This window comes from Podarcis muralis, chromosome 6 (assembly GCF_964188315.1).
Source record: "Podarcis muralis chromosome 6, rPodMur119.hap1.1, whole genome shotgun sequence".
Lineage (NCBI taxonomy): Eukaryota > Metazoa > Chordata > Lepidosauria > Squamata > Lacertidae > Podarcis > Podarcis muralis.
In genome coordinates this window covers 48859545-48871805 of record NC_135660.1, presented here as the reverse complement: position 1 = coordinate 48871805, position 12261 = coordinate 48859545, and the positions used below count along the sequence as shown (strand labels likewise).

General features: G+C 36.7%; 1 protein-coding gene across 4 annotated transcripts in view; it reads right to left on the bottom strand.

Moving 5' to 3' along the window:
• Positions 1-12261, bottom strand: part of VTI1A (vesicle transport through interaction with t-SNAREs 1A) — a 233904-nt gene that overhangs the window by 182032 nt on the left and 39611 nt on the right. For 2 of the 4 annotated variants that reach the window (XM_028730279.2, XM_028730276.2), the window contains exons 4-5: positions 8493-8570; positions 2665-2685 (exon numbers count right to left, since the gene is read on the bottom strand). In XM_028730279.2, coding sequence (XP_028586112.2) covers positions 2665-2685; positions 8493-8570 — 99 coding nt within the window. The remainder of the gene's footprint in view (positions 1-2664; positions 2686-8492; positions 8571-12261) is intronic. The other 2 variants (XM_028730280.2, XM_028730278.2) reach the window with 1 other exon arrangement.

Genomic DNA, 12261 nt, shown 5'->3' with positions numbered 1-12261 from the left:
ACCTCCTTCCCCCCCTGTAAGTGGTTGTGTTATTTACTTTTCCGTTTCGGAGAAATATTGTTCCTTCGGTCACGAAAAGCAATGACCTAACATCAGCGGCTGGTGCTTTCAACACTTCCACTACCCCCCCGCCAAATTCATTTCCCCACCCTATCCCCCTGCCTTTTGTATATGAAGTAGTGCGAGGTGACTCAGGCTGTCTTTTAGCTTCACAAAGAGCTTCTCCATGGAGTTACAGATGGAAGTTTTGCAAAGTGGCAAGCTACAGCTAGAGATTTAGTCGTTCCATGTGGGCTGGATTCAAACTGAGATCTCAGAAACTAAAAGAAAACAGAGCAGCACAGCCTCCATAGAATTCTGCCTAAGACATCTGTGCTGGAACACAGCTTTGTAATGAGAGGAACTGTACATTTTATTAACAAACAGTATGGGAAAAATCACAATTGCTTTTAAGATCATACCTCCTTAGGAGAACTGTAATTGGGAAAGCCTTGATGTTTTACTATTTGACTAGTTTAGAACCTTGGTGAATCACTGCAATAGCCATCATTTGGGCTTTAATGTGCATTTTATACTCTATATAAAACACCACTCCTTTTACAGCTTATCCTACAGCTAATACGGTAACTAGAAATTGCAGTGAAGCTTGCACTGCATTTCGCATTCTACTCTTTGATCTTGACTTCCACTCCCTTTATTAGCTATGCATTTAATATGCTCCCCAAAATATTATGTAGCAAGAAAATGACAAAATGATAGGACTTACAAAGTGAGCCAACAGCAAGGAAATACAATCCAGAATACATGTCATTGACAGGCATTTTTAAAAACTGACAAAAAAGTAGTCCAGGTATTCAGTAAAAGCCACTTTCCCCCCTTGAGTCTGCTAAAATTTAAAATGGATTTTTGTCTATATCTAATTAACCACTTTAATTATAAGATCTATTAATAAACCTTGATTTTCCGTTTACAATTAGCCTTGTCACATATATTTCCATGATTACTTTATATCACAACTTATAATTATATATTATAAAAAAATATGCATACATACTCAGGAAAAAGTTTAGCTTTGTATTTATAGAATGTATGTCTTCTGAATGTATGTAGTCTGAAATGGCCAGGTAAAAAATCATGACATTCATATGCTTGTTTACCATGTTAAGTTTTTTTAAAAAATAGAACTGTACAATTACTATGGTCTATGGACTATTCCAGAGCCGAAATAAAACCCAAGTATGTGATTTAAGTATCCATATATTTCCTATTACCATACCTCTCCCTTCTCTGCCTTTGCAATCTTTTTCCTTCCTTCCTTTCTCTCTCCATGAAAATTTTAACTGTAAGTTCCTCGGGGCAGAAGCCTGTCTTTTGCTTATGTTATTCTGCAAAGCACTATGTACACTGATGATGCTACATTAATAAGAAGAATTTAGAAAAGAATGCAAGGACATGCTTGTTCAGCTGCATACTTTCGTCATCACATCAAACCTTTATGCTGCAAGTTGTATAGCAATCAGGAATTAAAAGTGAATGATTGATCAAATAATCTTAATCTAATAAGAAAATCTTGAGACCAAGAATTCCCCTGAATTTTGCTTGCGTTACATTTGCTTGCGTTCTCTCCAAGTATGAGCATCAGCACTTGAAAGTGCCCCTTGCCTCTGACCTCTTTTGAATTAAACACATTTAGATTGTATCAACAGTGTCATCCACCAACCGCAAGACGAAACAAGCAGAGTTTGCTGTGTTCACTCTTTCGCTGCTAGGAAATCTGAGGTGTCACTACACAGCCACCTAAGAAAACTGGTTCCCTAGCAACGTTTACTAGACCAAACCTCTAAGAGAAAGTAATTTGATTTTTTAAAACAAAAATAATAGTGTAAGCATTTGCTGTACTATAAAATAAGACTGAGGGGAACCTTAAAATATATATATATATGCTAGTGGCTGTCAGGAAATGACCATCAGGTGCTTTTCATATCTGCTTAGACGTATTGCTGCCACTTCAGGTCATTTCATAGGGTGCAAGCAAAAGGAACTCTGATCTGCATTCTCTACAGCATATGCACAAATAAATAATAAATACTGAGACACGACTGAGTGTACATCTACCTGGCTTCTATTTTCAACATGCATGCAGTATTTTCATACTGTTTGGTATGCCGGCAGGTATACATACTGCTGTATTGCTGGTATCTGCTTCAAGCAGAGATTCTCCCCCACCCCTAACACTGTACCTTCTATAGTAATGCTGGGATATAAAGGTATTTACTCCATCAAAGATTGTGTGATGCAGATATCATTACAGGATCTGATTAGATCATGGTATTCTAATAGAGATCAAATAGTAGTTTTCCTTCTTTTTTCCAGTGTCTATAAATTATCCCCTTTCTCTGTGCTATCAAAGAATGTTAATTTTAAAGGTTTGATCTAGGGATTCCCATGTAAGTGTATAGTTATTATAGGAGGAAAAAGAAAAGAAAGAAAGAAAGAAAAAATAAAAAGAAAGAAAGAGAGTGCTGGAACATTTTTAAGCACTGTAATCAATATCTTTTGCTTTGTACTTATTTCCCTGTAACAATGACCAAAAAGATCTACTTCAGATTTGGAAAACCAGCTTTAAAGGAAAAGCTAGACAACAAAAAGCAAGGAAGTACTCACCTCTTCACGTAATTTTATCAACTGCAACATGAACGCACAAAAAAAGATAAAAAGGAAAGAAATGGCAGGAAAGAAAGATCAGTTGTGTGACAGGATACAGAATTAACATTGACAATTTATCTGTTTACATGTTTAGCATTTAAAAATCACAGACAAACACATTAAAAGAACCTAAACATAGACTACATGCAGAGTTTTTTGAACGAATAAAGATCACTTTCTCACACTGTCACATTAAACAAAGAGAATAGTGTGAAATTCTCTTTTAAACCACATCTAAGACACCATCATGAAATAAAGGGGAATGACTTCATAGAAGTCTATAATATAAAGGGGGAAAACAAGTTTACTATTCCTCTCTTCTAAGATAGTACAGTTGAAGTGATTTTGTATATACAAGTTTTCAGAATGTTTTTCTATTTTTTAGTACTGACACCTGCCTTTTTATTTCTCTCATATATTATCTTGATCAGAATAACTATAGTAAGTGGCTACTGAGGCATCAGTTAGATTGTGTATATCTTGCAAATGCCTGCTCTACTTTAACACAGCTACTTTTAAAAATAATAATATGCCTATGGAATTTAGTATGGCATATTATTACTTATGTTAAAAATGAATGGATGAACAAATTAACTAATGTAATGGTACAGAATTACTGTACATAACATAATTTTGACTACACTATCTTTTACAGAATTTATCTCCCAAAGCTATTATCATTGCTAACCCTCCCCCCTTTTAGTTGCCTACTTTTCCTAAAGCTACAGTAGCAGGGATCCTTTCAACTGATCTAGTCAGTTATACTTCAAAATATTCTTCATTTAGAACATTAGTCAGTTGTGCTGGGGTACAAAGAAGCACACCTATTCATTTGCAACAAATACAGAAGGAATGATGGCTTGCTACTAAACAAGGGTGAATATTCTCTCATTGTGGCTACCTTATTTTGGCAATTAAGGTGGCCACTTTTGCACTGACCACACCAATTTATGCACTAATTTTAAACAGATAACCTTTTTTTTCTACAGCCAGGAAGTTTCCAATTAAAGAAGAAACGGAAGATGCCCCCTTAGGTGTCACTCTAAAACTAAAAGATGTACCGCTGCCAAACAAAACAAGAGATGGTGCTTCTGATCACTGGGAAAGCAAGCTGCTGCAGTTAATAGCTCTTTAGAAAAGAAGCTTTCCAAGGATCTGCTATCAAGTAAACACACAGGCATTCTCCATCCCCATCCCACCTGCCCTAAAATTTAAAGCCCTTTGCTAGGAATCACTCTTTCATTTGCTTTCTTGCTTCCCCCTCACTTCTCGCAGCACTATTCCCACCCACCCCCCACACCCTTGAGGTCACCATTCCTCAGCTGGCTGTGATACTTTAAGGGCCAAAGTTTAAAACTACTTTCCTGCAATAGAGACCATTTGGGGCATGACACTCTGCCACAGTCAATGAGAGTTTTAAAATGATCCACATTTGTTTTTTCAATAGGTCCCAAACAAAAAAAAATGTTCTATCTTGTTTGTGCTGCATGGCTGAATTTAAGCTCTGCATAGAATTTGCAACTAAGCTAAGTAATGGCAGATTTTCTTTTTTAAATGATGACTGAAAGAAATTCATTCAAATTAACAAAAGATTTTCCCCCATTTAACAATGATGGCACTCGATGAAATTCTGCAACTGCTATTTTAAAAATGTACTATATAAAGCTTGTCAAATTCAAACAGCATTAAAATGTGTGTAGCCACCATTTTAGGTTATGATAATCAGCATATTTTCTGAAACAAAGATTCTCCTTTTTTCCAATTTGATACAAGCGGTAATCTGTTCCTTTGTAGACTAAAAAAAAAAAAAAATCTGGTTTACGCTGGTTTGAACCAGTGGAATCTCTTGTGGCTAAGCCTTCTGCTGTGAGTAGAATCAAAACTGCGTCGCAGAGTGTGTGCACGTCTGTGAGGCACGTCACGTGACATGGAGAACTACCGAATTCCCCCCCGCCCAAGAAGCTGATAACGCTACTGCCGTCTCTGCCCGCATACAGATAACGAATAAATGCTGAACTCTATTAAACGCCCTTTACACATTATCGTGGGTCGAACACACAATTTTCTGAACTTGTGATGACAGTCTATTTATTTTGCTATAAACTCTCGGCATGTAACGAACAGATTTGTGACTGGTAATGATCTGCTCTGCCAGGGCTATATGAAGTGATACAGACCTCCTTTAGATCTTGGGGAATTAAATTGACCAACTTCACCCCCTGGTCTGTTTCTGGAGTTTTGACACACTTTATGCACAGCAAGTCCAAATCTTACATTATCAGAGCTTAGTTGTCAAAAATTAGGTAACCATATCACCACAAAATATTTATGTTCTATAGGTAGCATATATGCTGCCTTGATGTACTTTTTTTTTTCATTTTAGACCAACTGAAAAAGTCTAATTAAGAATTTTCTCACATTAGCCCAACAAATCTAATTTCAGAAAGAAAACAGCGTTTCATATCAAATTGTGGAATTTGTAAATACCAAATGAATACCCAATATATATTTGCAAGCAAACAATTTATTAATGAATGATATGCTTCTTTTTCTGAACAACAGGCCCACCACCCTCTCCAGTAACCGCACAATATTAAGTGGAAGGTACAACCTAGTACTGTATTGCTGCATTGAAGCAACTGGGCCTTTCAAGCGATTTGATGAATGCAGCCAGACATAATTACAAAGACCAGCTGAAAATACTAGAGTGTTTAAAATACTACACCGTTTATATATATATTCTCATTCTGTGATGTGTAATGGACAACATTTAATTGTTTACTATAAATTAGTAAAGTGTGCTCCTGGAGGGAAAAGATAACCCAACTATGAACCATCCGGTTTTTCCCTCCTGCCTTTGTACTGCAAAATGTGCTACATCTGATTATGTTTCACTCGATTTAAATTGGAAGAAAATTAATCAACACAAAGCCAAGAAATTAACTAAATCCAGAATATAGTGAGCCCAAAGCCATTTATCCCTATCAAGGATGTTTGTTTTTACAGAGAAAAAACACAGACTGGGAATAGCAGCTTTTACATACATTAATATACCTATCTTGGGTCTGCCATTGCCTTAAAGTAGGCAACAAATCATGAAAATCATCTTAGACAATGTTGTCAACAGCACAGAACCAAAATGCCACAATATAGAATTTCAAATATTTCACATTCTTTATTGTTTCCAACTAGGAGTCGTTCGCAAATTATTTGATATCCAATTCTGTATACGTAGTAGAATAACAAAGTTATACCAGTATACCTCTGAAAAACCACTAGACAGAGTGAATCAACAGGTACCATATTCCTCACAATCACATATGCTTAAATGTATTACACACAGAGTTCACATTCTCAAAAACTGAATATGTTTAATATTACTGACACTGATCTAGAGCTCCCTGACTTTAGAAGTTTCTAGCTCTCTTGGCTAAGTCTCTATTCAGATATTTATCAGGTGGCGTGAAGAGGTCAATACTCCTACTTTGCCAAAACCCAAGACAGTTATTTTTATGCAGCATCTGCTTTTCAGTGATTTATGTATTGATTTATGTTACATTTGGGGATTAGAGTGGTGGACAAACCACTTTCATTTCTGCAATTTAACCTTAACCTGATTAAACGGTCAAACAGCAGCAAATGAATTTGACAGATCCACGACTTTTAATATATAAATCAAGGTGTTCTACACTAGTGTTACAGAAATGAATCTGAGCATTGGACATATTGAAATTCTTCACACTTTACATATATCCTTTGGGTGCTAAAGCTATAAGGCTTTCTAAATCTAGGCCCCAAAAGAGCTGAGTGATACAGACTGATAATTGTGCTTCTCATTATGGATAGTCTTACTAGTAACATGAAACAAGAAATAAAGTATTATAGAATACTGCCCAATATCCCTGAGAGGGAAGACAACCAGGGCTTTTATTTAGCCGGAACTTGCTGGAACTCAGTCCCAGCACCTCTCAGGTGGGCGCCATTGCCATTATAAGAGAACAAGGGATGCTGGTTAGTTCCAGCACCTCTTTTTCTAGAAAAATAGCACTGAAAAAGACAAATCTGTCAATTTTGGCAAACTAGGGTATAGGTATAATGTCAATATTTAGGAAAAGAAACAATATTTTCTTGCATTTATATTTTGACCAACGTTTGCCACAGAATGATATTTCTTGAATTAATTTCAGTTAGTTTCTTCCTCCTTTCATAAATACACAATCTACAAATATATCGCTGACATACATAAAAAGTATCAGTCAGTAGTTTTCAACCTTAAAGGTTGAGAACAAAAGTAAAAAAAAAACTATTCTACAAAAGAATAAACTCTGTTTTAAACTAGAGTTTTTATCATAACTTTTCTTTCAAGGCTGGTGTCACATGTAATTTACTGTGCAATCTGAAAACAAGCAATAGAATTTGAATCCAGGAGCCTAAACCTCTTTTTTTGAGGTTTGAACTTTGTCCATGGTATCTGAATGTCCAATGTTTTTTGTCTGAAAATGATGCCCACTTTTAGAATATCTTTCAAACTTATAGGGAGTTTGGACAATACCCTTATTAAATAATTGCACATTAAGAAGCTGTAGGCTATAAAGGCAGGACCACAATCTAGTCAACGTTATATGCTTTATAATCCCAATGATTTCAATAGGAGAATGAAGCATAACTGTCACAATACAATGGAACTTAAAAGTTCTTAATCAGCAGTAGCTGGGTCCTTAATTAGGCTATATCCTAAGTGTACGAGCTAATTTTAATGCAACATATGGCAAGTACAGAACTTTGCTCTCTAACACCACATGTTAAAAGAAACAATAATTTAATACATACAAATGTATTCAAGTATTACCAAGTTTTTAGAATTAGAAACATTATGAAAGGAAAGTTCAAATTGAAATCAGTAAGAAACTTTCTTTAATATTAGACTTTCTTCTAACTTCACACACCATTTCTTTGTTATTAGGCATTTAAAACTTCAATCTAATTCTGTCAAGTTTGAATTAACTTCTTCATGTAGGAAGGTCTCAAAGTAGACAAACCTGGGAACAGGTCTTTAAAAAAAACCTATAGCTAAAGCTTTATATAGATACAATAATGTGTTAAGCTGTGAAAATACTTGTTTAATAATGGGGGGGGGGATAATTCTACTAGGACATTGGTTACAGTGTAATGAACACAGAACATAATAAGATTAATTAACAGGCATATAGTTCTTCCCTTAAAACACCAGTATTTTATACTGTATCTATTCAAATGGTATACTTTTGAGCATAATTTGCAGTTTTACTCAAGAGAAGAATATCTGATTCAGAGAAGACAACCTACATAGAAACAGAGAAACTGACAGATTTTGAAAGCTCATTTTCATTTGTTTTGCCTGCCAGTGTTGATTTAATTATGCTTCATTCTTATCAAAGCTGCATTATGTAATTTTTTATTCCTTTTACATGTGTTTGAGGTGAAGACCTTGGCTTTGTTGGCAAACATTGTGTTTCAAGTTATTCCTTAAGTACCAAATAATAAAGAAGAAGAGAAGAAAAGATTCCACCCCCCCTTTTTTTAAAAAACGAAAAGATAGCAGACAGCGAGCACAAGGTAAAGGGTTAAATTGTAAGATCTCCAAGAAACATTTTGAAGTTGATTAAGACCCCAGCTTTGCATTAAACAGTATCACTTCCACATGAGTTGTTACTAATGCTGTTAAGGAGCAGCTTGAGAAGCCCAGTGTGCCAATGACCTCCTTCACCCTCCAGCCACCCACTAGGGCTTCTTGATTAGCATCCTACCTGGATCTCTGAGGAATTCCCATCATCCCCTAGGAGCTCATTCCGCACCTCGTCACTGTAGGCAATCCGTGACCTTTTCTGTAAAACAAAAAGAGAAAGGGGAAAAAATGTGAGCAAGCAAGGCTCCGGAGTCATCACTATCAAGGCTGATCATCTCAAAACCTCGAGAGCCCTCTAATGGATACCCATTTGATGGGAAAATCTCTAAAGAAAGTTATCACAAAGTAGTTTTGACAACAGGATGTCAAATGCAATACAGAAATTACCAGCACTTTTGGCGGGATCTTTAAATTAAATCCCTTCCCCAAAATGAAGCTAGCAAAGCACAGCATACACAGAAAAAAAAATTCTCATTAAGTTCAATAGGGGCAAGCCCCAAATCCTGATTTTCATTCACTGAATTCCCTCCCTCAAATCAAATGATCCCTATGTCATTTCACACTTCCCTAACTCTGTTTAACCAAATGTCTGATTATGTGAACCTCTTGGATATACGCCAGGTCAGAGAGAAGTGATATTATATTGGAGAGCAAGCAGGAATTACAATCTAATCTTTATATTTGGTATAGCTATACCAAGAATGGAAGTGCAAATATCAAAACAACAAATCAATAAGACCAGGGGAGATTTCTTTTTTATCCTGTTCAGTTTCCTTCCTATACTGTACTGTATTAAAAAACTTTTAAACAAAGAACTGCTACGTCTCAAAAGGCCGAACACAAAGCCTGAAATCCAGTTGATTATAATCACATAGTGAACTCAGTGCTCCAAAAGGGAAGAAAGCATGCAGACAAACAAACAAGGGTTAGCTTTTTGTGGGGGGAGATTCAGCTAAACTGGACTGTAAGAGATCTTCATGAGTTGCTGCTTTGGGGAGAACTGATGCACTGCCTTTTCCTCAATTGGAAGCAGGCATCCATGATTAAACAATCTCCCTCCTGCACCGGGATACTAACACAGATTAGACTGCAAGGCATCATACCGGGCAATTCTTATTGGATTAAACTAGATGTGATAAAAATTGCAGCTTTGTTCAAAATCCTTTTGATGTATTTGGTCTTTTCCCATGGTGTATGAGGCAACTGGGGAATCCTAACATTGAGCTTTCCATGCAAGACACCTAGCTAGCTTCTGGGAATATGCCAAATGAAAGTTGAGCATGTAACAGCATTCAGTAGCCAAGCATATGAAAAACCTATTACATAAAAACTGAAAAATTATAACATCACTGGGGGGAAAGCTAGCTTTAAACTAAACTTTCAAGCACAATATTTGAAAGGTCTCACTCTTTCCTGGCCCTCATGTGAACTGGTCTGTGCTCAAGCTACCACACTGCATTAATTGTTACAATTTGGTGCCCCCCACCCTTGAAAGCAAGATTAAAGCTGAGGTTTGAATTCAAAATGCAGAATGTAAACTAATTTTATTTCCAATGTTTTACATTTTTCTCCCTTCTTTGAAAACAGGTTTGCAGATTTAGCTGGCAATTCAATCTGAATGCATATATTGAATTTAAATCTGATACAGTGTATCAACTTTCAACTTTCAAGACAAAAGAAAAACTTTCAAGCCGATCAATTTACAAACAAAATGCCAAATGAGAAAGCAGTTAATACTTCACCTAGCAAGTAAACGGTAAGTTTTAGACTTCTTTTAATTTCAATGGTTATTTGTGGCACCCTTAACATTATGAAACCCCTAGTATTCAACAGAGTATCTATACTAAAGCCTTAGTCATACAAACCATAGAACTTGTATAATGGACATAGCATATCCTACCCCCTTTTTACTATTTGGATATCTCAGACACAGCAGTTTCATATTAACCAAGTAAAAGCAGTCTCTACAGCATTAAAGGAAATGGGAACCTTTAAAGAGGCTGTGGTATCAGAGCTGCCTGTTTAAATTATTCATTTCATCACTATGGGGGACTAAAACACTCTGCAGTATGCAAGAATATCATATGGAGATGGGTTTTGTTTTTCTCTTTTTTCACCAAAAAGCCAACAAATTGGCATAGATTGCTCAATTATGATATTATCCTATTTTTTGTTTGATATACATCAGACAAGGAAAGAAGTTACAAATGCATGTCAATACATGATCCAATCTTTCTTTTCCATTTAAGATTTTCAGTTTAAGATTAAGTTTAACCATACACGGTCAATAGCTACCAATAGCAATGGTATTTGTGCCATTACAGATATGCAACCACAATGATCTGAAAATAGCCTGCATTGTCCATAGGTTTGCCCATTAAGCAACTGGACTAACTTGTGTGTGCTTTTTCAAGCCTGCACCAGAGTATACTCATATGTGCACACAGAGAGAGAGCTGGGAAAGATTTTAGTTTAACTTCCTCTTAATTCACTGTCCAGGTTTGGAAAGGAACAAGTGCTTTTTGCATCAAGGAAAATGGGTGTGTGTGCATGTGTGCATGCCTGCATGTGTGCACAAGGCTTACAGCCTAAATACACATTACATTGATCACAGCAAGTCACATATAAAACAGGCTCTGTCTCTTGAGAATTCAAAAGCTCCCTCAGAGAAAAGTAGTAAAGGCCAGAGGGGATAACAGGCAAACACACAGGGAAGCAGAAGCCACTAACTGCCCCCTGTCTATCTATTTTATTATTTCTTCTTGAGTGGCTAATTGTCTCTAGGGACTGAGAAGAAGATGAGTAAACATAATTACACATGAGATAATTAAAAAAAAAAAAAACCCAGACAGATTGAGAAAAGCAGGCAGTGTGCTCTTCCCACAATTTCCTCCCAGCATCCTCTTTGTCTCAAGGAGAGCTCAAGAATTTGTAATTCCTAATAAAGGGTTGGCAAAGTAAGTAAGAGCTCAAGAATTCCAAGGCAGACCCTGGCTTACATTGTGGATGCTTTGGACATGAAGAATGTCATATGTAAGCAGGCTCTTTAAAAAAACAAAAAAATATGTAGCTTGGGTTCAGTACTGTGACTGGGTGGCTCCTGGAAATTCAATTGTGACTAATGGGGATTTGACCAAGTCTATGAACCTGGTTGTCAGAGGCACTGCCATTCCACCAGGTTCCAACATAAAAGGGAGGAAGCTGTAGCTCAGTGATAAAGCATGTGGTTTGTATAGGCAAGGTCTCAGATTCAATTTCCCACATATCCAGCTTAAAGAATCTTAGGATGCAGGTTTAGAAAAGACACAGCTTGATACCTTGCATAGCAACTGTTAGTCAGAGTAGATGGTATTGAACGAGAATGTAGCCACTTGATGAATCAGGAGTCTGAATAGGCTTAAAGCAGCTTCATATGTTCACACACCTCCCAGCATTAGCGGGAGAAACCTCAGAGACAGGTGTATATTTTACTGTGACATGAAATAATAACCCAGCCCTCTCCAAGTTCCTGTGAGAAGGGTTGGGGAATATTTCATCATGCTGGGCTTTGGAGAAGGTTGAAACAGTACTTATTTCATCTCGTGAGATTACCACTGCATGAAAGGGGATATTACCATCTACATGAAGCCATTAGGAGTTTTGGAGCAAAGTGTCATAAATAGGGGGATGATACCCAACTCTATTTCTTTGTTACATCTGAAGCAGGAATGGCCTTGAGTATCTGGATGCAGTATCTGGATGCCATTGAGGACTGGTTCCAATAAATTAGTAAATTGCCTGCCCTCAACGTGGTCTTACTCTCCCTGAAGGAACAAATGTGTAGTTTGGGAGCACTCCTGAAACCACCTCTGTCACTCAATGAACATGTAACCTCAGTGGCTAGGACTGCC